This window comes from Dicentrarchus labrax, unplaced genomic scaffold, assembly GCF_905237075.1.
Source record: "Dicentrarchus labrax unplaced genomic scaffold, dlabrax2021, whole genome shotgun sequence".
In the NCBI taxonomy this organism is placed as follows: domain Eukaryota; kingdom Metazoa; phylum Chordata; class Actinopteri; family Moronidae; genus Dicentrarchus; species Dicentrarchus labrax.
The window spans coordinates 20,102,342-20,126,088 of record NW_026136714.1 but is presented as its reverse complement, the minus strand read 5'-3'; the positions used below and the strand labels follow the sequence as shown (position 1 = coordinate 20,126,088).

General features: G+C 38.7%; 2 protein-coding genes across 7 annotated transcripts in view; both read right to left on the bottom strand.

Annotated features, from left to right (window-relative positions):
- rusc2 (RUN and SH3 domain containing 2) overlaps positions 1-23,089 on the bottom strand; it is a 42,966-nt gene extending 19,877 nt beyond the window's left edge. For 5 of the 6 annotated variants that reach the window (XM_051422127.1, XM_051422129.1, XM_051422130.1 and 2 more), the window contains exon 1: positions 22,920-23,089. The gene's annotated coding sequence lies outside the window, so the exon portion shown is untranslated. The remainder of the gene's footprint in view (positions 1-22,919) is intronic. The other variant, XM_051422132.1, reaches the window with a different exon arrangement.
- LOC127375822 (piggyBac transposable element-derived protein 3-like) lies at positions 13,037-22,913 on the bottom strand. The gene is made up of 2 exons (XM_051422134.1): positions 18,341-22,913; positions 13,037-17,953 (listed from the first exon to the last, which is right to left on the bottom strand). The coding sequence occupies exons 1-2, from the start codon at positions 18,576-18,578 to the stop codon at positions 16,398-16,400; spliced, it is 1,794 nt and encodes a 597-aa protein (XP_051278094.1). The 5' UTR covers positions 18,579-22,913; the 3' UTR covers positions 13,037-16,397.
- Positions 23,090-23,747: the final 658 nt, after the last annotated feature.

The window sequence follows — 23,747 nt, the reverse complement described above, 5'->3', positions numbered from 1 at the left end:
CATCAGTTTCCAAACCAGCCATGTATAATGTTCAGTAGAAAAAACAAATAACTATAATTGGTACTCCAGTGACTTAGTATTGTATAGTAAAGTTTAAGGAAATTTAAAAAAAGAATGGTTATTATCAATAGAGGCCAAGATACTCTGACTTTTAGCCTGTAATGTGGATCCAATAAGAGTGGATCTATGGTAATGCAACTCAATAACATATTTCATTGGAGCCAAATTATTTTTAAATGTATTTATTCTCTCTTTAATAAGTCTTATTTGTGCACCAAAAGCATCATAAAAGAAGCTTAAGCATAATCTAAAACAGCTCCAGTAACAGTACAGAACTCTATCCTTCTAGTCTCATCTGTACACAAAACAGGGTGAGTCAGCACCATGTGAAGTGGAAACAGTGACATCCACATACACACACACACACACACACACACACACACACACACACACACACACACACACACACACACACACACACACACACACACACACACACACACACACACACACACACACACACCAAGCAGCTGACTCTTAAACAAGGCTATGATCTCATCCCCATTCGCACATTACACCCTAAATCGGCCAATACACACAGCAACTGTTTCCCCTAGCTATAAACTGTTGCTAACCTGACAATCAAAATCTCTCTGCTTTAAGATTCACACTCTGTTAGGCTAATAAGGTAATAGCTGATAATTAGTTTATTTTAAATAGTTGATTTAAAATTATGGAACAGTTTTAGGACCGTGCTATCAACTCACATTGACAGTATACCTGGTTGCAGATAATCACACACTGGCATACACAGAGTCTGTCTTCTTTCAACATTAAGTTTTATACTGATGAAACTTTATTCCACCAGGTTACAGGAGTTACATGTAGTGGTTTCAGATGTCAATATACAATATGAAAACAAGAGCGTCTATCTCATGTCAGTGGTATTATTTAGTACTTGTGTTTCTTATAGTTGAGACCTCATTTTCAGGATGCTTTCCAAATTGTCATGTCAACAGTTTTCTTATGTGACTAGCTGTAAAAGATAAACACGCTGAAAGTCATTTTTCCCATCAGCCTTTCACTGCCTCCCTTATCTAAAATTACATGGAACTCTTGCAGCTTTGTTTTGCAGTAGACAATGTTGGACGTCGCACAGTATTAAATGCAGTTTAACGGCTGGGAGGTGCTGATAATCTTGCCCATTTGTTTATGGGTATTTTGCTATAATCTCAAATTAATGTGGAAATGATTTATTCATATACCACCTGAACCACCTTTCACTATCGTTTGTCAGTACAACTGTTTTTAGATGCATGGATATTTCTGTTGCCAAGGTTACTGGGCAGCCTCACTGTCTATTGGCCATCTTGCCAGACTCAGGTTAATCAAATTTATCTTGTGCAAGTTTATTCAACCCTGCCAATGTCTTAATTTTCTCCAGTTAAGTATTAGAAGGTACAATATGAGCTGGATTAGGAATGAAAGTTTGCTTTAAATCGCCTGTTCACCAGATCATGACCTGGACCAGACGAGTACTAACTAAGGCTTAAAGTAATCCCTCTATTATACCTGCTTAGTAAAACATAATCTCCGACAGTAGGTCGGAAAAAGCAAATTTCAAAAGTTTGGATTTTAAATCTTGTCGTTACTGGAGAGAAAGAAAAGTGGGTGCCAAGATTTAGAGATTGAAGAAAGAAAAATAATTTTTCTGGACTAAAAAATGAGCAGGAGATGAGAGCAAGAACCAAGCCAAAAGGTAACATTAAAGTACATTATAGAGATGTACAAATTCATATGGATAATAATATACGAATGAAACTGCTGATGACATCTTTGTGAGCACAGTTACGAACAGGTGCACCGTTAGAGCACTGCTGCATCATTTTTATGGCTAAATAAAAGATAAGAGAAAGGCCAGCTGAGACCACAGAATGCAGCTCTAAAGCTAAATGTTAGCATGATGAGACGGGTTGACTCAGGAGCAGGGTAATAGCTGAGATGTCAGCCTTGACAAATGACCTTTTTAAACAGAGGACTGGAATGCTATTAGCTGTCAGGGAGGCCTCAGCTTCACCTAGAAAGAAGTGGAGCTCAACCTTTTTAACAAAGGAACTGGCTGCCCACAACCTCCTGCTGCTAGAGGCAAAAATAAAGTACATATATGAACTTTGACAGATACTGACTGACTTTCTTTTAGTATTTTGACTTGATAAATTATTGACCAACCATTATTTTTTACCTTATTTGTCACATATTGTTACAGCTGGGAGTCAAGTGCCTTGTTCAATGGCACCCTCATCATAGCTGTTAAAGGTTGGGAGAGCTTATTAAATTATTATTCACCATACAGATTTTTCCCTCTCCAATCTAAGCATTGAGGCGGTATTTATCCAGACACAAGCCCACTTCTCCAAGCCCTGCTGCTCAAATACAGTATCACTCTTACACTACACATGTAAATCACAGCAGACATATCATAGATGAGACCAGAATGATTTGGGGGAATGACAACTATAGAAGTGTCCAAAATATTATCATCTGAATCACAAATGACAGTGCTGGACATACATTTCTTTCTTTGACACACAGACAATCAGAGTTAAGCAGTGCTGAAACATTTAATGCTAAAAATATTAAGAATGCTTTTGCTAACTGACTGAGGATTTCCTGTTTTTTCTTTATCATTGTAAATGAAATATATATTTGACGTCAGACAAAACAAGCAATCTGAAGCTTTCTTGGTTTCAGAGAAATTCCGATTTTTATTTTATAAATGTTATACACTAAAATTAGTAATTGAATATATAAAGGATGTTGAATCAATAATGAAACTAATCAGGAGTAGCAGCCCTAAATTAAAGCCTAAAATGAATTAACATTAACTGCATCCAGTCGTCTAAAATGTCATGACTCTTATTTTATCTTATTTTGTTTTTCATTTAATTTATTTCATTTTTGTACTAACTATAATTTATAGTCTTGAAAATGCTGTTACTGTGATTTACCTTATCATTTATTGTAAAGCACCCTGTAACTTTGCTGCTTTGAAAGGTGCTATACAAATAAAGTTTAATATTATTATTAATGATTTTATAGGGTTTATTTAGGTGAGTGCATTTTGTATATCGGTATGTGGTAGTGGACAGAAACAGTCTACTACTTCTACTTTAGTAACCTGACACCATGGACAAAGTCAGAGATGATCTGTTACATAAGACCAAAGAGGCACATAAGGAAGACTTTCAACTGCACTTAAAAGCCAAATCCAGTAGTAGCGATATCAGACTTTTCCCTCGAAATAGTGTCCTGTTGCGTAAAACATCACGAACGATTCAACAGAATAAATACCAGTTAGTAAGAAAAAAAAGGTCATACAAGTTACTTTGCTCCATATATGTTCACATATCTCATTACGAGGATGTTAACAGCACAGGACTATTTGATAGCTTTCACCTTGCTCATTTAAGATAGCATATACATAAATGTTAAAATTTACAATAAATGCTCCGAAACAATCTATACCAAGACAACTTTAATGTATCTGCAGTCAGATGGTTCCTGTCCGTGGAACGTGACATTAATAAGATTAGCTTCTTGGTTCCAATGAAGAGTGCAAGCAATGTTAACACCAGACAAGGGAAACTAAAATTGGTTTAAGAGATTAGCTGCAGGGTCAGGCAGGGTAGCTTGTGTGATGTGTGTTCAGACCAGACAGTCGGTGGCAACATATTCTACTAGCAAAACTTTCTGAGATTTCTTTTGTCTTTGGCTTTATATTGTGCAATCTCTAACCCTTTTTCATTAACTGTTCTTGTGGATATCCTTGTACAATGAGTTTTGACACACCCTTATGATAAATGACAAAATTAAAGCAAAAGTCATGGTCAAAGGGATTTTGAAGTTAATGTGTTTGCCACAGAGGATCAAACTGTTTGCCCTCTATTTTCTGGTTCAGAGCCTGGTAAGCAAGATGGCTGAGGACAAAATAGCTGTATAGAGAAACGCAGCAAGTCAGACCACACAGGCACACACACATGCAGAAAAAGATGGTGCATCCATTCTCTGTCAGTACAAAGCAACAGTCCCGTCTAATCTTGGTTTTGTGAAGAGGCGGCTCAGATCAGCCAAAGATTTTCCAGGTCAGCAGCATACACTACCGAGTACAGGCAAGAGGGAACTTTACTTTTAACACAATACTGTGTACCATCATTTTAAGCTTGGAAAGGTATAGTGGAAGTGCTTAGAGTGGGAGCTGTGGAAATCCTCTTTATCTGTTTTCCACCTACAGAGTAGTAATTAATTACTCCTGGATGTTTTCATTAATGTTACATGGAAGACACAATGATCAGTACTGTCTAGTTCTTTACACCAGCTTTTCACCACTTCTTGTATTCACTGAAGGTGGGAAACTTGATTTCTTCTCAAACAATAGCTCTAATGTACTAAAGGTAAGTTTAGTTCATTCGGTGCCAAGTGGGACTTCAAAAGCAGACATTCACTTGAAACTCACTAAATCAGAACTGAATGCAATGCAAAAGACACCTTGGATTTTCTTCTGCAGCATGGTGACTATCAGTGAAAAACTATTTAAAAGGATTTGGATTAACCTCTCTAATTAAACTCCTCCACTATAATGGAGTCTTCTCTGTGTTCGCTGGTACCAAAAGTACCAACGTGACACTGTTCTCAGTAAGGTGAGACAGTTAATGTCTTAAGTGGGTTGGACTGCAATTGTCCAAAGTCATTAGTTGGCTGCCAAGAACAATTTCAGTGAAACTGCTCTTAGATTTTGGGCCAGGGAAAGTACCTGTTTTTACAAAAACAATTTGCAGATAGTTGAAACCTGTGACAGATGACCCTTTGGTGTGCAAACCTAATAAGATTTCATAGCTTTTATGATCTGTGTTCAGCGTGATTCATTTTATCTAGGGTTGAAATCATAATATTGCAATTATTTCAATAGGTATTGCAATATGATTCACAATTAGTGTGGGAATGATCATCTTTGCTTCATAAATTGAATTGTCACTGAAAAGACTCCTAAAATGATGATATGAAATTTGTTAGGGTCTGTACCAAACAAACATGTTTGGTTTGCAGACCAGGGCATCTCTGCAGAACTAGATTCATTTATTATAATGCTATTATTTTACCTTTATAAAAAACGGCAGCTTAAAGCAATTCGCATATTGCATTTGGCCATATTACGTTTTCAATAATATTGCGATTAATTGTGCAGCCCTAATTCTATCACTTGTGTATCACATTAATTGCATTATATCGTAAGGCATTATAAAAAGTCAAGTGTTTAAATTTAGGAGTATTGGCAAAAACCTTACGATACGATACGTATCACGATACTTTGGTCACCATATGATACATATCACGATATCGCGATATGAACAGAGATGAAAACACAAGTACCTGTATATGCACATCAGATGATATTGATCAGAGGACAAATTGAGTCAAGGCTATTTCATTCATTTCATTTCATTACTATCTTTTTTAACTTGGAAGCCAAAGTGCTTCCAAACGTCGGCTTTAAACGGCAGAGGCGTTGTTATTTTGATAGCCATTTTGGAAAGTCCTCAGCCACTCTCTCTAATACAGAAATACATGCGCCGCACAGCAGAGTCGCTCTTCGGCGCCATCTACTGGAGTGGAGGTACGGAAGTCGTACTGTATTCACAACGCGTCTAAACATGAATCATTATTCTTAAACAAAATCGATCTATGGAGTTGAAAAATCGATATTGTATCGGGCGGCAAAGTATCGCGATATATTGCCGTATCGATATTTTTACCCACCCCTAGTTAAATTTGAGCAAAAATGTGAAATATTGTCCTAATGCGTGATGCAAGCTCTTCTGTTTGATATTTATAATACATTCATCAGAGCCGTTATATAGCGTTGTGTGATGCTGGACTCAAAGAGTGACACAGTGGACATATGCATATGGGCTAGCAGACTATTTAGGTATTCAAGTCCACACACAGAAGCTTAAACAGAGAAACTTGTGAATAGGCCATTGAATAGACTCTGCCATTATGCTCCCCCACAGCCTGAGAAACTATCCATCGTCCGAGGATACAGCTCAATAACGGGACTCTTCATACTGAACATGCACATAAAATGATCAAAAATATCTAAACATTCCTCTACATTTATTCCATAATCAAATAATTGTGCATACCAGTCAACAAAGAGCATTGTACAGAGTAGATCAGGCTTCTAACATTCAGAAAATGTTCCTATCCCTTTAAGCCAACAATAACACCACCGAAATCTGTGTTGTTACCAGATTATAGCAGATCAGATCAGATAACGGGTTAATGAGAACAAAGAGGCTGAGCCTGGCCAATCAAATTTCATTTCCCACGCAACATCAGAAACCCTAGCTACAACGCCAGCCAGTCAGGGGGAGCCATGCTGTGAGAGAGGAATTATGAGAAAACAACCATAAGAAGAGGGGGAAAAAGATAAGAAGGAGGAAAAATATGAATACATCAGAAACAAACTCAAGTAACCATGGTAATCAGTGTGGTGACAGAAGTAAGAGGTAAAGGAGATAACTATGTTAGTCCTTACCCATATCACAGGCTTTTTTGTTCCAGTGCTTAAATACAATCAGTACTGGCTGCTATCTCTTATCTCATTCTTTACTACTAACACAATTTCTGTCTATATGAAAGCCTGAACATTTTTGAAAACTGTTCTTCTTATTACTTTTTAGGCTGTCTTGCTGTAAAGGTTGATATATTATAAATCCTTCAAAAATTAATCGGTGGACTAGGAATACAATGCCTTCCCCTGCTTTGACACTTTCCAGCTTTTTTCCCTTACCCATACTATATATTTATACCCATATGTATTTCAGGATGTGATACACCTTTAAAATGCTTATCAATTTTTCTTATTTATTTTTCAGGTTTGCAAGAAGCATAAATATTGGACTTGGTTAATGTTGCTCCTGTGTCTGGACACTCTGACCATCACGCACCCATATGTACAGCTAAACAGTTACGAGCTAGGCAGTCTGTGGGTCTGCGTGTGTGAGACAGCTCGCTCCGCTGCATGCACACTATAGGCTCAGAGAAAGAGAGATCTCTTTTGGATTGGGGATAGTTAAAATGCATAATCAAAACTTACAGTACTGATTTATTTATAGGTTAGTTATAAGAAGTCATTTTTGCCCCAATTGCAAAATTAAAAAATATAAACACAGATACAAACAGGAGCACATCTTCTAACCCGACTTCCCTCCCTGGTCATATTCAGCTTCAGATTGGGTTTTTCTCCTGCTCACTATTCAAACATAACAGTCCGAGAAGAACAGTAAAGGAGAAGAGAGAAATACCACCAGGGTTTTCTATCAATGTCAATACTCAGGGATTCATTGAGGGTTCTTGTAAGAGCCAATTATCTTTTTATTTTTCTCCACAACACATCCTTAATGGGTTCTTTGGTAACCCCCACATTACTGTATGTCATCGTTTTTGGAGAGTAGGGTGGGAAATTGACCTATTTATGAAACTCACACTGAGGGGAAAGCTGCAACAAAGGACATCCTCCCTCTTATATCATCGGGGCTGTACTTCCAGGAATAAGTCTGAGTCCGGGAGGGGGGCATCCGAGTGAAGGCGCACCCTAGCCAGACAGAGACAGACGACACAGCCAGAGGACGTGGCAATTACGGTGATGGATGTAGTCCACACTCACAGTGCGACTCATGTTTATTGAATGCAATCTTGTGGCTATTTGTACAATACAACAGGGAAGAAGCCTTTTTGTTTAGAGGACAAAATAGATGCTAAGTTCCAAAACACAAAGAGGCAATAAGTCACATTTTATTGACCTGTAGCAGACAATTAACGGAATTTATTTATGGTTGGTTGATAAGGTCGTTGACTAAACAAAGGTTTGTCCAGGAGCTTTCTACTATCATAATTCACAATGAAACTCATTATCTCTTCAGTGGTAAGAACATTCGCCATTAAGCCCCATTAATCAAAACTTTAAGCACAAACATTTCAGCTACAACAGCTTAGAAACAAATTAATCAAATTCTACATACATACATGTTACATAATAATATTCATATTACACAGTATTACCCCTCTATTTCATATAACTGTTAGATCTAATTTGGTTTCTATCAAGTTAAATGTGACGTACGTGTTGGTGTCACTGTAACTGGGAGGTATGGGAATGTGAGTGGGGCATTAAATAATAAATGATCTGTTCTATCATTGTTATATCATCTGGGTTTTTCAGAATACAATATCCATATGCAGAAGATAACCCTGAAGTAAAATTTAAAATGTTAAAAAACAGAACATAATTTTACAATACCATAATATGGACTTTCTACCATCTTCAAAATACAGTGAGACGTGTCCCTTGTTTTCTTGTTTGCAAAAGAAGAAAAAGTCATTTAAATGCTGTTTAAACTCTTACTAATCTAAACAAATCTAAAAAACAGCTATGTTTTAATGTAGATGTCTAGACGTCTTTTGAGCTGCAAAAATCCAAACAAAAATAACCGGCTAGGAGGTTTTATTCTGATGCTGTAATGACATTTTGCTGCCTATTTATTTAGGTTGCCCACACTTTCAGTGATGATGATTCTTCAGCATTGTCGCTGTGAACTCATTTTTCATGTATCCTCTGTTCAGTCAGTCTCTGTTTCTCTCTTGCCTCCTGCACCAGTGGCACTGTCTGGTTGTTGAGTTACACGCTCAGTCTTTTGTATGTGTGTGCGTGTGTGTGCTGCTAACTGAATGAAAAGAACTTTTGTTTGTTGCACACATTCACCATCTCACAGCAGGGCCAAATAAAGCCTGACAAAAAGAGTGAGAGAGCTAAAAAGGAGGAATACTGAAACCGAACAACCTTGAAGGTCTGTTGGGACTTTGGGTTTGTCTCACAGCACTGCCTACAGCTCAAACTACAACAAATCCCAGTTTGTTAAGCAGTAATTCTTTGTCTAACCAGGAAGATACAGTATATCAAAAAATCTAGACAGATAAGAAGGGGAGAAAAGAGGGTATTCAGGGTGTAAATTTCCCACCAACAGCAGCCAAGAAAAGTTTGTCAAACCAGACACAACTGCAGGTTAAAAATACACAATTTAAAAGATATCACCTTATACAAAAATTACTACTTCTAAAAGTTACTTCTAAAAATCTGTCTTTTTTATTATATTTCCTTGTCTGTAATAGGTCTATACAACAACACAATATTGTTTTATCATATCAGGTTGTTGATGGAGGAAAAAACTTTCATAAGCTTGATCTGAGGAGGGCACCAGAGGAACAGACAATGAATCAACAGAGTTTGTCCTCTGTACGGTAGCCATTCTAAGACATCTCAGCCTCAGCTTGTCAGGCTCAGCTCAACATTGTCACAATTTATTTAGCTGTCAGCCTCAGCTATACTAAGCTGAATGACAACATACTGATGTTAACATGCATAATATTAGCACATCAGAATTATATGTTGGCATTAATCTTGAAGGATGAAAGGAATATGGCCATAATTTTTTGAGGTGTTCTGTCACAAAGGCTTGGACAAGTAATTTTGCCCAGCTGGTGGCGGTAGAGGAAAGTCATGGGATCACCGAAGTAATTATGTCATAATTGTCTGGGGACCATGACTATCTATACCAAATGTCATGGCCATCCATCAAATAGCCCTTGAGTTATTTCACTCTGGACTGAACTACAGACAGACCAATGTTTCCACCCCTAAAGCTATGCTGCTAGCATGCCTAAAAGAAGATTACATCAGATGTGTGTCAAATGTGGCAGGCCAGCTCCTGGGTATATTAACAAATGTCTTTCAGTCTGTGTCCCTTAGAAGTTGTAAGGCTCCTACTTCCATTTCCTATTTGCTTTGAGACAATACAAAATACTGTAGTCATCAGTAGTTTCAGCTTCTCCTCTCTTCACTCTGATAAAAAGAATAAAAGATGCCTCTCTATGCTATTTCCTTATTTAATGCGATTATTTTAACCTTGAAGCATGTATTTTTGTCTGGCTTTGCCGAAACATCATTGAATGATGTCTGATTGGGGGGTGGGTTTACGGCTAAGCCAAAATTGCTCAGATCGACTGTATCAGGAGATTTTGACAATGAGGACTCTCAAACTTTTCTGTTAGGTTTGAATCTGTTTTCATCTTTATTGCTTTAACACGACAGAAATAGCCTACAGTCATCAGAAAGGGAAGCGTGGGGTTTGGATTCAAGAGAAGCGGACCTTGAGACCAGCCCCAACACAGCGGATGCTGTTGCCCCAGGAGGAGAGGAAGAGAGCTGGGACAGGAGCCATGCTGGCCCTGCTCCTGGCTAATGTCCGGTCTGAACGAAATGGGACTCATGCTGGACAGACAACAGGAAATAAGAGACTGTTGTGCCTACATCTTTACAAAGACCTGCTACATCAACATCCGGGATCAAGCACTCGCAGGCAGACGGCAGACAGCCGACAGTGCAGAACGAAAGGAGGTGGACTGTGTGTTTAATTTGTGATGATGCTTGGTGCTCAAATGCAGTCAAAGCGTATGGACGCTGTTTCTCAATTGTCAAATGTTTTATGTGAACGTGAAAAACATTTTCATCACTATGTTGTTGCTGAGGTTAACATGTATTATATCACTGTATATATTGTTTTATTTTATTTCATATTATTCTAATCTAAATTTAATTATCTCTACGTCTGTGTGTAGCATTAAGGGACTGCAAACCTTCATTTCATTGTACAACCTTGTGTTGTATAATATAATAATATAATAAATACATTTCCTTGATCCTTGAAAAGACACAGCACAGCACAGGTGTCACTGAATATCCTGGCGTGAAACTCATGTCCATGTACTCGTTGATACAGTGAAATGTGAAGCTTTATTGATCCATTTAGGAAAATGCTCCCATCCCTTTGCTTCCTTCGCAGGTCAAAAGTCTGGCCCAGCGACAAAGCATCATTTCTGAAGCTGGAAGAGATTCAGTTTATGTAAATGGTTTCGTTAAAAGTCCTTTATCAACATCAATAAATGACCACATTGATATTGAGTCATTAGTGGAATTACACCATCGATCGGTATCCTCCGCTGACCTCACATCATCATATTCCAGGTTTGCTTTGGTAGGCAGTGTACTTTCTGGCACACAACAAGACAGGGGTGCTTTTTTGCCGAAGTAGTCGACTGTCTTGCAAAATCAGATCACAAACACTTTCAAAACGTTTATTCTCTTCAGTGAAGTTAAAGACAAATCTCACAGGACAGACAGAAGTAAGTCAGTCAATCACTTGAACTACCTGTGCGTTCTCAACAAGCTAAAGATGACCACATTGATCCCAGCTTCCCTAAAGGCTTAGTGACAGTTTCCCTCCTTGCCTGTTTCTCTGCCTGAACTTGAACGGCTTATAGACGCTTGCGTAACAGTGAAGCAGTGCCACCACCACTGACAGGTATTAGTGTTAATGAAGTGTTAGTGAAAACCAGGAATCAGGATCACTTTATAAATTATTTGACTTCTTGACGTCTGGAAATGTTTTGTTGTCTCACCAACAGTCTAAATCCCACAGATATTACATTTTCTCTCCTGTATAACAAGGGAAGCCATTAAATCCTCACAGCTGAGAAGCGGGAAACTGCAAATGTTTGTTATTTAATTTTATTTTTTTTAAGAAATAATGATAAAAAATATTATTCTATTATCAAAATAGTTGCCAATTAATTTTATGTCAATCAACTAATCAATTTATTGACTAATCATTGCAGCTCAGTTATATAAGATTTAAATGCTAAATTCAACTTGATTAAGTGCATGTGTTGTACCTTATTTCCAGTGTTCCAGTCCACAAAGCAGGCTAGTTTTTGGTTTCATCTTAATCTGAATCATTAGGTCAAATTGCCTGAGAGGTATTAATTAAGCACAAGGGAACACTTCGGCATACCTAGGCTTACATAAACACAAATACATAAGATACGTTAACACAAAAAAATTGTGACATGAATGTTGTGACAAACGTCTTGTTTCTAAAGCTGCAGTTCTCTTCTACCAGCCAGCACTTCTCTCTCTGTGCTGACTCTTTACTTCTCACTCTACTCTTCTTTCTCTGGTCCATTTCCAAGGATCTCTCACTCTTTTCAGCCTTCTTTTGATCCCTAATGCTTTCCCCTCTTCTCTCCCATCCCCCCCTCAGCTTTACTAAACCCCTGCTCCCCTACTCTCTGCTTTCCTTTGATCCACTGCAGTGTAATACATTTTTCTGTTGCCCACTTCTGCCTCTACAATCATCTTCTTCTCCATTTCCATCTATACCTCCTCTTTCACACAGACAAATATCTAACCAAGATGGACTGCAGATGGTTACAGCGATATCGCCTCAGAATCCCACAGTGCTTTGGCCACAGCAGATTTCACAACCCCCGTCCCTTTGAGAGTTAGTTTGTAGTAAATACTACACTAACATTGCCACTATACCGCTTATTTGGGGTCTGGTCACTACCAGCAGGTCAAGAAAGGCACTCCAGACATCCCTCTCCGCAGCAACACCTTCCAGATCCTCCTGGGTGATCCATATAATCACTCCAGCGAGTTCTGGGTCTACCTCTGGTTCTACTACCAGTTGCACATTCCCAGGTGGCAGTTGGTTTAGTTGAGGGGTTGCACATACAGAGCGTGCAGGAGGAGGACTCCTTTGTAATAATGACTATTTTTGCATTGATATCAATACACACCAAGTCTTAAAATAACCACAAACCACAAAACTGTGAGAGAAACAGTAGGCAATGCTGCTTCAGTCTGCCTGCCCAGCAGGAGAGACACTTTGTGGTGTGCTGGGATTTTATACCTGAAGCTAGACACAGAGAAAATCAGATGTTTTCACATCACAGATGACAAAGAAAGGTATAAAACATGGTGTAAAAAAAGGAGACTCATTTAGGCCAACTGGCAGATAGTCGGTAAGAAAATGAAACAATTAACTATAGTAGAAAGCAAACAGGCAAGCAGAAAAGAGTATACTGAGTAGTTTCTTTTTATTTATCACTTTAAGACTACATGCCATGTTCAAATGTTTTAACAAAGGAGTGTATGTTGTAGTACATGAGATTTGTTCTTTTGTTTTTTGTCATGGGATCAAATTTGGTACAGAGAATTGTGGAATTTCACTTGGATTGGAATCAACAACTAAAATTCTGGTATCGAGACTAAGCTCTACACCAGGAGAGAGTCCCGCCCTTTTCAATTAGGTCTTTTTATGATATGGTGAATGGTATGTTTCTATATACACATCCCATGGTAAATCATCTCTATAGCTCTATTTCATTAAGGTTATTTCCCATAAATTCCCATAGGTTTTCATAAATTCCTGTTAATTCCCATCAAAGGTTTCCACCCTGACTATTCCTGGAATTGTTCAACTCTAGTCTTGACACATGTATACTATCAGTTCTGTTTAAATATAGTATGTTGGCTGTAATTAATTAATGATACGATAATGAATATCATGATGTTGATATATTTCCTGAATTTGATCATCTAGATAATATACACAAAACATATACAATATCACATATGTTACAATATTACAATGATGTTCTGTGAAGTAAACTGTGTTCCACTATTCCACTGTATTACATGAGCCAAAACGCTTTACACTGTATGTGTAACAACAACAAAATCTTGTCAACTGGCATTGTGACTTGTCACAGTAGGAAAAGTACAGTTGTAACTTGTAACACTAATGATGGCTCCATTCCATTTAGCTCTGCCAGTAAGCCAATACGCAGTGTACCAACCAGCACACCTGGAATGCTATTAGGGCTGCCACTTTGGATTTTTCTAATACTGTACAATACTTTTAAAATGGCAACAAAACAAGTTAACATAAAAAATAAAGCCCAAGCCAACTACAGTAATTTAACTCTAACAGTTACACGTCACATCGACAATTCAGATCTATGCACCCCATGACCAGGGGCCAGGGACATCCACACTGCCGACTGATGTGCTTGGCAAGGGGGTCACACACACACGTATTCCATGCATCACCATATGGTTCATCCCTTTACACACACTTGTTTTGAAACATTTGTTGCACGTCCCGCCTGGTGCTGGAAACCTTTCAAGTGAATTACAGCCACATTTTAGACCGTTTAGCTCTGCATTTGAACTGTGTTTAAGGAGGACACAATCTATGGGTAAGCTACATGCTGTTAAGAGCATGTAGAGATAGTGTTGCTGTACTGTGTGTGTTGTCACATGTATGGTGATGCCTTTGTTGCCTGTGACATAAACCAATACGAGGCACTGACATCTGTGTTGTGATTCAGTCCGGTCATATTAGAACCGGTCCTATATGGTAGAGTGTTTCAGTACCCAACCCTAATCTTCTAAGGCAGTGTACTAATATCTTCATCAAGCTGAATGTTTCTGCCATTAACCCTGGAACTGCAAGGACAACAGAGACTCAGAGTCTGTGTTGATGGAGGAATCACTGATGCATTCATTCAACTTCAGTCTTGAAGGTTTATATGTTTATGGCATTCAACTATAATCAAAATATTGACATTTGTTCTGTATTGCATTTGTTATACTTGCTGGAGAAAGTTATTGCCTCTTCCCCTCGCTCCATATGCCTCTTTCAAATTCAGCAGATGAACTACCATCATGTAATTACCAGACTGTTGTTCACTTCCACACAACAGCACAGTGAAAATGTCCACAGTATATTGATGATGTCCCAGCAGGTCTCAGTACTTTTTCACAGTCAGAGCAGTGAGCACAAAATACAGAGCAGGCCTGGGCAACATTTATCCACTGCAGCAATAAACACACACACACTCACAGCTTCTCATACAGTCATCTGGGTGCCTTTTAATCAGTGAAGCATTGCAGGCCGAGAGCCATGAAAGGAACAGAACTACCATAAAAAGCTAGAGGGCAAAAGCTATGTGTGTCTTTGTGTGTCTGTGTGGTGTGTGACTCAAAAGTCTCAAAAAAAGAACCGCTGCACATATTTATTTTCCTTCCAGAAACACAATGACCCACAATGCCCTTACACTCAGAATCACAGATCACAATCACAACCCTACAGCAGCAAGAAATATTGAGATATTGTACATAATTAAAAGATGCAAGAAAGTAAACAAGTAAAAATGACTTAAGTAAAAGTATTAGCAATAAAATTTACTGTAATATCAAAAGTAGGAATACTGTGATGTCCTTTCAAAGTGGTAGTATTCTCCATCAAGAATACAAGTAAAAATAACCAGTTTTATCTAGTAATTGTGTGTCCTGTCAAAAATAAGTATTTGTCATGCATATAACCATTTGAGTTATGTATTGTATGTATTATTGCATTATTATTACACATACAATATTAAACATATAATAGATCCATAAACCTGATTGCAAAATATAAGCAAATAGTATTATCAAAGAAACACAAACAAAAAATAACAAAAATGCATAAACAAACAATCTTGATACAGACCCTTCATAGATTTATTACATTCATATGAAGTAGAAGTAACAAAGTGTAACAGTACATGAATAAATGTACTTTTTTTACTTTGACACTGCTGCCCTTAACACTAGAACTACCAGAATTCCATAACTACTAGAACGACCATAGCGGTCATTCTGACCGTTCATACTTTGACGCTCATATGGCCGTACTGAACGTCATTTTCGTCATATCATATCTACATTTTAACCTTCTCTTTAAGTTTTCCAATGAAGTTTTTAATTCCTGTTGTCATGTTATGACGTCATCGCCCTTAAAGAGCATAAAATAAAGATTGCCCCGACAGGGGCTGCCTCTCTGTGTGAGGAAAGTTCTGCGTCAAAAATATTTTTTTTACCGCACTCACCACGTGAATAGACATGCAAAAAAGTTAGGAAACGTCAAAGCTTCATACCGTTTAGTACAGCCCTGTTTGTAATAAGTTCAATAATCAATACAAAATCTAAAAATAAATTGATCTACAATGTTACGATAGGTTATAATAAATATCAGGACACAAAATTTAAATTTAAATGAATGTGAAAATGTATTTTCCAGCCAAATTGATAAATATTTTCTTATTTTCTTTGTACAATAAAAAACAAATCTTATGATACAATAACTTCTAACATATATACAATAACAAAAACATTACCTATATACATTTGAATACATTGTAAAAACTTTCAGGGACACGTATGCAACACAATCTAGTACACACAAAAACAGGCTCAGAAAAACATGAACATTAGCTAAACAAGAAAACGAACTGCTTTAGAACGATTAGTAATAATGAACAAAATCAGATAAACACGTTTTCCTCCAAGTGGGCTCATTTGAACGGCGCAAACACCCAGCATCATTCACTGACGCTTACGCACAGTCCACACAGGTAAACACCGCCTTTCGTGTGCAGCTTCCACACACTACTTTGTGACATTTGGCACATGTCTCCTTGGTTTTATTTTTTTTGCAGTTCCTCCTTACTTGGCACTGCCTTCTTCTCTCCATCTGCTGCTGCTCCTGCCCGGGTCCTGGCTCTCGCACCACCAGTTGTGTGGCTTTTGAGCTGATGTGGTCGGAGCGAAGTTCACTCGCCAGTCGCGTGATGAAGTCCCTCCGCGAAACTTTCTCATTTGTGCACTTCTTAAACAATATGTGCGCGTTGATTGCAGCCAGGTCGAGGATGTTATAAAACACGGCTACTGGCCATCTACGGGAGGGTGCTTTCACAGAGTATTTTCTGGCCATTTGATCCAGGACGTCTACTCCTACCTTGGTCTTGTTATAGTACGTGACCGTCTCTGGCTTGCTTTTGTGGCCACTTGTGATGCCAACAGCTGTGTGGACAGTGCTGAGGATGCAGACATTCTTTTTTCTTTTGCACTGATACACGGTCAGTGTTGCATCTCCACTTTTCAGCACCTCTGTGCTGAACAGCGGCCTTTGCGCCTTTACGCACGGGGGGAGCTCTCGTCTGGTCTTGTTTACCGTGCCAACCAAGCTGGTTTTCTTGGCCTGAAGTGCCTTGGCCAGTTCAAATGAAGTAAAGAAATTGTCGGTGGTTACGTTTCTTCCCTTCCCCAGGTATGGCTCGACCATTTTTAGCACCACACTGTCTCCAAGTCGTTGACCTGGCCTCCTCGTCTCGTCTTTGCCCAGATAAGGCGCGCCGTTTACCATGTATTTGGTGTCAACATCCGCAGCAAGCCAGAATTTTATTCCGAATTTGTCCGGTTTGTTTGCAATATACTGCATGAAGCTGCACCTTGACTTTGTCGGGAATAGCTGCTCATCCACAGTGATGTCTGCACCGGGCTTGTAGCAGACGATGCAGTTTTGGACAAATCTGTCCCAAACATCACTCATCAAAGCAAACTTGTTGTCTTGCAGGCGTGTGCGTCGAGTTTCCCTTCTGTCGAAACGCAGGAATCTCATTATTTCCTGAAACCTGTTTCGGGACATGGTCTCTTTGAAAAAAGCGCAGCCCCACTCGGCTGACCAAAAGCTCGCTAAGTCCATGCCTTTTCCACCTTGCGCACCACGAATGTAAATTAGACCAATGAAGGCTTTTAGCTCTTCAACTGACATGTCCCATATTTTGTCCTCCTTGACTCGGTGGGCCTCAGCCACGGTGCAGTCCCTGATGTGTTTCAGCATGCCCTCATCCACTAAACACAAAAAGGCTGTAAGAGCATCTTCAATATTGCGCTTGGCGTGCGCTGTGGGGCCTGCCGCTTCTGTTATTACGTTTTGACATTGTCGCCTTCCTCTGTCTTCACCCGACTCTATAAAGGTCCACACTGTGCCGTCTTTCGCCGTTTCACGCCTCTCGGCTGAAAGTGGGTTTATTGGGCCAGCTTCCTCATCTCGTGGCGGACTGGATTGTCTTGGCACAGCAGACACATCTGATGGATCAGGATTTTGTACTATTGCCAAAAAAAAAAGAACAGACTAATTACTTTTTAGTTCATGAAATCACAATCTTGTTAGGACTAATATTAGCCCATATGATTTCTACTAGCGTGGCAATATAGTATATTAGGCCTACTAATAATACCAATAGAATAATAATAATGAAAAGGTGTGTGCCTGACGTAAAAATGTGAATGAATGGATCGGTCGCCAGGAAAGGTGCGTCTGTAACAGCGGTGGGTGTGTGAGGGGAAAAATAATATGACAACCGTTTTCGATAGCAGATCTGATCGGTATAGCCTACCTTAGATAGTTAGAGACGGATAACTTTACTTTGAAGTACAACTATTATTGATAATAGCCTGGCTAGTCTGCCTCGCAAAGTATCAAGAGAAACATACCTGGAATATTATCCGATGGAACAAGGTCAGTTCCAGGATCGGAGATGTCCAGCCGGCTCTTTTTTCGACGGGGAATGAATTCATTATCTGAATCACTCTCAGAGCTGGATGAACTGTCCAGGGACCAAGAGACATCGCTGTCCCTATCCGTACCTGCTCCTCCATCAGAGTCCTCATCGTCGAGCCTCCGAAGCATGGCTAAAGCCTCTGTGGCTGTCATTGTTCTTCTTGATGACATTTTGTTAGCTCAAATGTATAACTTATAGGGTTGGAATAGCATAAACAAAGAAGGACAAATCGTTGCTATGCAACGGGGACGCTCATTACCAATGGCGGGAAATGTAGCGGACTTAAATATGATATCTATAATGCGTGCGGTCAAAATGACCGCCATGGTCATTCTAGGTAGAAATAGTCAGAACTGTTTTGTGTTTTGTGATTTTAATAAAATAACAGTGTCAGAATAAAATATACCCATATTTAGGAAAAGTCAGAGTCCTACAGCCACATTGATTTTATTTTAACAAAGTTATTACACTGTAAAATTTAAAAACGGTCAAAATGACTGCCTTGGTAGTTCTAGTGTTAAAAGCTAAATTATTTCAAGAAATCAAGTCTTTCTTCTAATTGGAAACAGACAAGGACCCTGATCAGTTCCCTGAGGAACACTGAGAACCGTGGCAATACTTTCACACAAATGTTGCATCAACATCACACGGAGGTTCGTGACGAGGTCAAACCACCAAAGCCCTGCAGAGGCTACACGTGGGCTCAGCTGGCTGTGAAGACACACTGTCGTATGACTAATATCAGTGGTTTCTTTGACTGGGAGAGTTTACGTAAGGTTCAAGTGTTTGAGAGAACTGTCTGACATGTAGGCTTTAAAACAACACTTTTGAATCCACTGCACTGTCACATAAAAGTCCATTTTCTTTTAAAGTCTGTTCATGACCAGCCTTAAGATTAATGTTTTGCACAGTCAACACGAGTTTCTGCAGAGACATTTGCAACGGAGAAAATTCGCTGGGATTTGTGCCCTTTCTCAGCACTTCAAGGTGGAGCCATTTCAATTTAAACACAGGAGCTGAAATGCTACTTACGAATGAGATGCACTAGCAATCTTCTTACTTTGAAACACAATGGATCAGAGATTATGGCAGCAATTATTATCATAAACTTACATTAAGATAAATGTTCCCTTCTAAATAAATATTTTAACCAGCAAATAATTAGAATTTAGTGAGACACTTTTTAAAATGTCATAGTTGCAGATATTTATAGTATCAATGGCATCAATGGGAATAGGAGTTAGACAAGCAAAAACTGGCGTGCTTGATTTTTTGTTTTGTTTTGTTTTTTTAGAGAGTTTAGACCAAAAAAAAAGGCTTTCGGGATGTTGGCATGCCTTGAAAAGTTCTCAATATAATTATATTGTTGAAATGTAATCCTTCAACATTGGACAACCTTCAAAACAAGCCAACCAAAGCATTAAAGTGACACTTTTTTCACTGAGTGTATAGCTGCAGATAAAATAGTGTTGAAAAAGTCTATTAAGGGAAACTGAATAACATAATAATAGGATAATAGGACCTGCATGAATTATGATATCTGCATACAGGGCTTTTATAAATCTATGATACTCACACCAAAGACCAAAACACAATACACACTAACACATATTAAACACACACATGAAAACATACAGAGAAACTATGCACATCCGGCCTCTGCAGGCCCTAGGTTATGTAACACTGAGAGACACATTCCGAGATCAGGAAGAGCAACTGAGCACTGAGAACGGACACGTCGCCTGACACACTGAATCAGTTGTGATTTAAAAACATGTGCATGACCACAATGCTGAGGCTTTAAACTAAATGCCATGATGGTTAGGCCCAATACTCACAGGTCCCTTCTCACACTGTCTAGAGACAGATCAAGCATTGATCTCATTAGAGAACACAATACTGTGCAAAGACACTGCTGCTGTAAATGACATTCACTATGAATGAAGACTTTCCGTCAACAATTAGAAGTCATGTATCAAGTAAAATTAAACATTAAACATCACTGGCTCCAAATTCTTAGTTGTAAGGATTTGGGCACCGGGTTTTCGACAGTTGGACGATACATGCAATCTGAATATGACAACTTGAGCAACAGGAAATTTTGAAATTGATTTTCTTTAATTTACACTAAATGGTCAGATAAATCAAAATAATAGTATATTATAGAAGTCAAAGTAGTCAATAGTAGAACAACTATTTTCATTATTGATTATTATGTCACATAATCACTTCCTTTGGTTACAAAATGTCCAAAAATAGTCAGAGTAAGCCTTCAGTTAGCTTTTTTTACCCAACCAACAGTCAAAAACCTTAAGATATTCAATTTAGAACTCATATGACAAAGAGAAAATCAGAACATTCTCACATTTAAGAAGCTGGAATCAGAAAATATTTGCCATTTTTGCTTACAAATTACAAAAACAATTAATCAATTATGAACATTTAATGAAAAAAAATGTATTCATTTATTTATGTCTATCAAGTAAACAATTAATTAACTAATAGTTTCAGGTCTAGCGCACAGGAAATCAAGGCTGTACAGTTAACTTCAGATTTAGGAGGCAGAAAAGGCGGAAACTTTAATTTTCTACACTGTCGATTACTGCTGCTAACAATCGGGCTGGTCAAAGTAACAACTTAAACTGTACATGACTAGTGAGGTTGAAGGCTAGCCTCTCAAATTTAGGTAGAAAGATGATTCCAAAGAAGAAGGGCTTGGTAAGAGAAGGCCCTTCCACCTATTGTTGTCTTATTTATTTCTGGAATAGTCAGAAGACCAGGATGTCAGTATCTGGACTCTGGCATTTGAGACTGCCCTTTAAGATTTAGTGACAGAGGTGTCAGCTAACCAAGAGGAATCCTAACTAACACATCACGTTCTGCTGACACATCCTTGTCCTTATGTTATAGAATAAATCCCTATGTGACTTTTTACTCTTACTAGCAATGACACACTTTGGGCCTTGGTGTTGATTTGGGGTAATATTGTGACCTTAAACGTCACTTTAAGCCTGCTGATCTTCAATTCTCCCTTGATCTCATTCTCTCTTTAGTGAGTTCTGCTTGATTGAATGGAAGGATGTGTAAAAGGTTTTTGCAGACATAAAATAGTAGCTATTGTGATGTTGCCTCTACGGGACATTTATCAGACATTTGTCATGTTAGTTTCATGTTAGTTGACCTCTAAAGGAAATCATTATGGTTTTACACTAGAATTGTATCAGTATATTTGTACTGTCTCTCAACCAACTGTTATCTGAACTCATCCAGGTTGATATTCAGAGAAAAGAAAATAATTTGCAAAATTATTCTCAACTGTCTGAATTTCACAGGCCCAGTGCTTTCTGCAAAAAAAATACTACTACTGCTAGTATTGCTACTATTGGTACAACATCTGCTGCTGCTACCAAAAACTTTTACTTGCAACTGTTACTGCAGCCACTGCTACTGCCATTAATAGTAAACATAATAACAAAAAGCATCTTTAATATACATTTCCCCAAAGCCCCCTATCTATCTGCAGTTAATATGTCAGGAGGTTAACCATGTATTGAAGTCCCCTCCCCTCTAACTGAGTAGCAATACTTAATGCTGCAGCAGTAACACGATGGAATTATTGCTTTTCAGGCCAATCTGCATCCATCCACACCATACTGCTTGTAATGCACCTCAAGACACCAACCACCACACACTGTGCATCAACCAGAATACACCAGGAGGTACAGCCAGGCTGCCTTCACAATAAAAGCCTGGGTGTGTGCACTGGAAACAAATGCAATCACTTCAAAATAGTCGAATCAACTCATACCTGTAGTTATACAAAGTGAATCTACAGAATATATAATCTATATATGTGCCAAATCAATACGTTAATTGATGGATTCATTTTAATATTGTTGTCTTTCTCAACCCTCAATTTATGGTTCAAGCATTACCCAAAGAGGCCAGGCTCTTATTTTCCTAAATTTCAGCGGAAGTTACATTTCTTTATTTTGTTGAATTTGACACTGGTTGTGTGCCGCTGTTGTTTCTAGCAATATCGGGTCAATATGGTGATAACATAAAGGCGCAGGCCCCTGGTGTGGCAACGCTATACCATTGCAGTTTATCATAAACAAATAGTGACTGTTTATTATTGTCTAATTGTGTATTTTCATCCCGTGTCCACGGCCTTTTAACCCGTATTTACACGATAACCCGTTACCCTCCGCTTCGCTGCCTTTGTGTTACCGCAATAAAAAATAAATTAAAAAAATACACAACGCCACCAACCAAGCTAACATCATCTTCCCTTTGCAATGTTTAACGAAAAATACCTGTTTTAAGACGACAAGGCACCTGGGAGCGGAAAATATCGTTTAAAGCCGAGGCTGCGTCTTTCCCGTTGTGACCGAGCGAGGCATCATTTTTTCAGCCTGCGAAGCGATGCTGCCCAGCTGAAGCGTTTTTTCCTCCGTCTGTTCTCATCCAGCCTGAATAACCCCACTAAAATCCAAATGAAACACACTCACCTTGCCGCAGTCGGTCGGCAGTAGGTCTGTTTGTAATACAAAGCATACGTGGCTGTGGGTAACCAGGCTGGTAGGCTGCTAGTCCTTGTCGAGTGGGAATATTGTTGTCTCTGTGTGAGACTGCAGGGCAGACAGCGGCAGTGCATCGCCGGATGGGCTGGGCCGGAGAGGCACGTCAGCCTGAGGTCACAGCTTGGTCCCAGACTGGATTATCTAACCCGGGTGGGACGACTGCCACTCATTACGCTTGTCACCTCATCCAATTTAGCTTTACTGATTAGAAAACGGCGCAGGCACTAACACACAGAAATTATGTAATAGTCTTGGTTATTCTACATATTCAGTTCAGCTCAATTAAAACTGTAGCACCATTTCATACAAAAGCAATCCACTGTGCTTTGCATGATAATAAACAATAGACTCGTGCACATGCAAATATTTTGCCTCATTGGGGGTTCTCGTTTTCCTGGGGCCAAATCATAAACCATTTCCAATATTTATTTATTTATTTATTTATTTATTTATTTATTTATTTATTCTTAAAACAAGAGTTGTCAAAACATGGGTGAATTAGTCTTCTTAATTGGTTCTTGTCAAAAGTTGTACATGTGATAGACAGGACAAGAAAAAACATTGCCCTGGTGCACAAACAAATGGGTTAAAATGTCTTATCTTGACTAAGAGTACACCTAATTTTGCCATTTTGATCTAACCCACACAAACCTCTCTCTCAGTACTGCTGATAGTCAGCAGTTTAACAGAACACTTTTTATAAAGCCATTACATTCCCAGTGGGAAAACTGTGTCATAGCTGCAGCAGTGAAGGGC

Excerpts from the sequence above, each read along its gene's own strand:
- LOC127375822 (XM_051422134.1), bottom strand. The coding sequence starts at position 18,578 with ATGTCATCAAGAAGAACAATGACAGCCACAGAGGCTTTAGCCATGCTT. Across the intron at positions 17,954-18,340 it reads TCCATCGGATAATATTCCAG|TACAAAATCCTGATCCATCA; the intron begins GTATGTTTCTCT and ends TTTTGGCAATAG.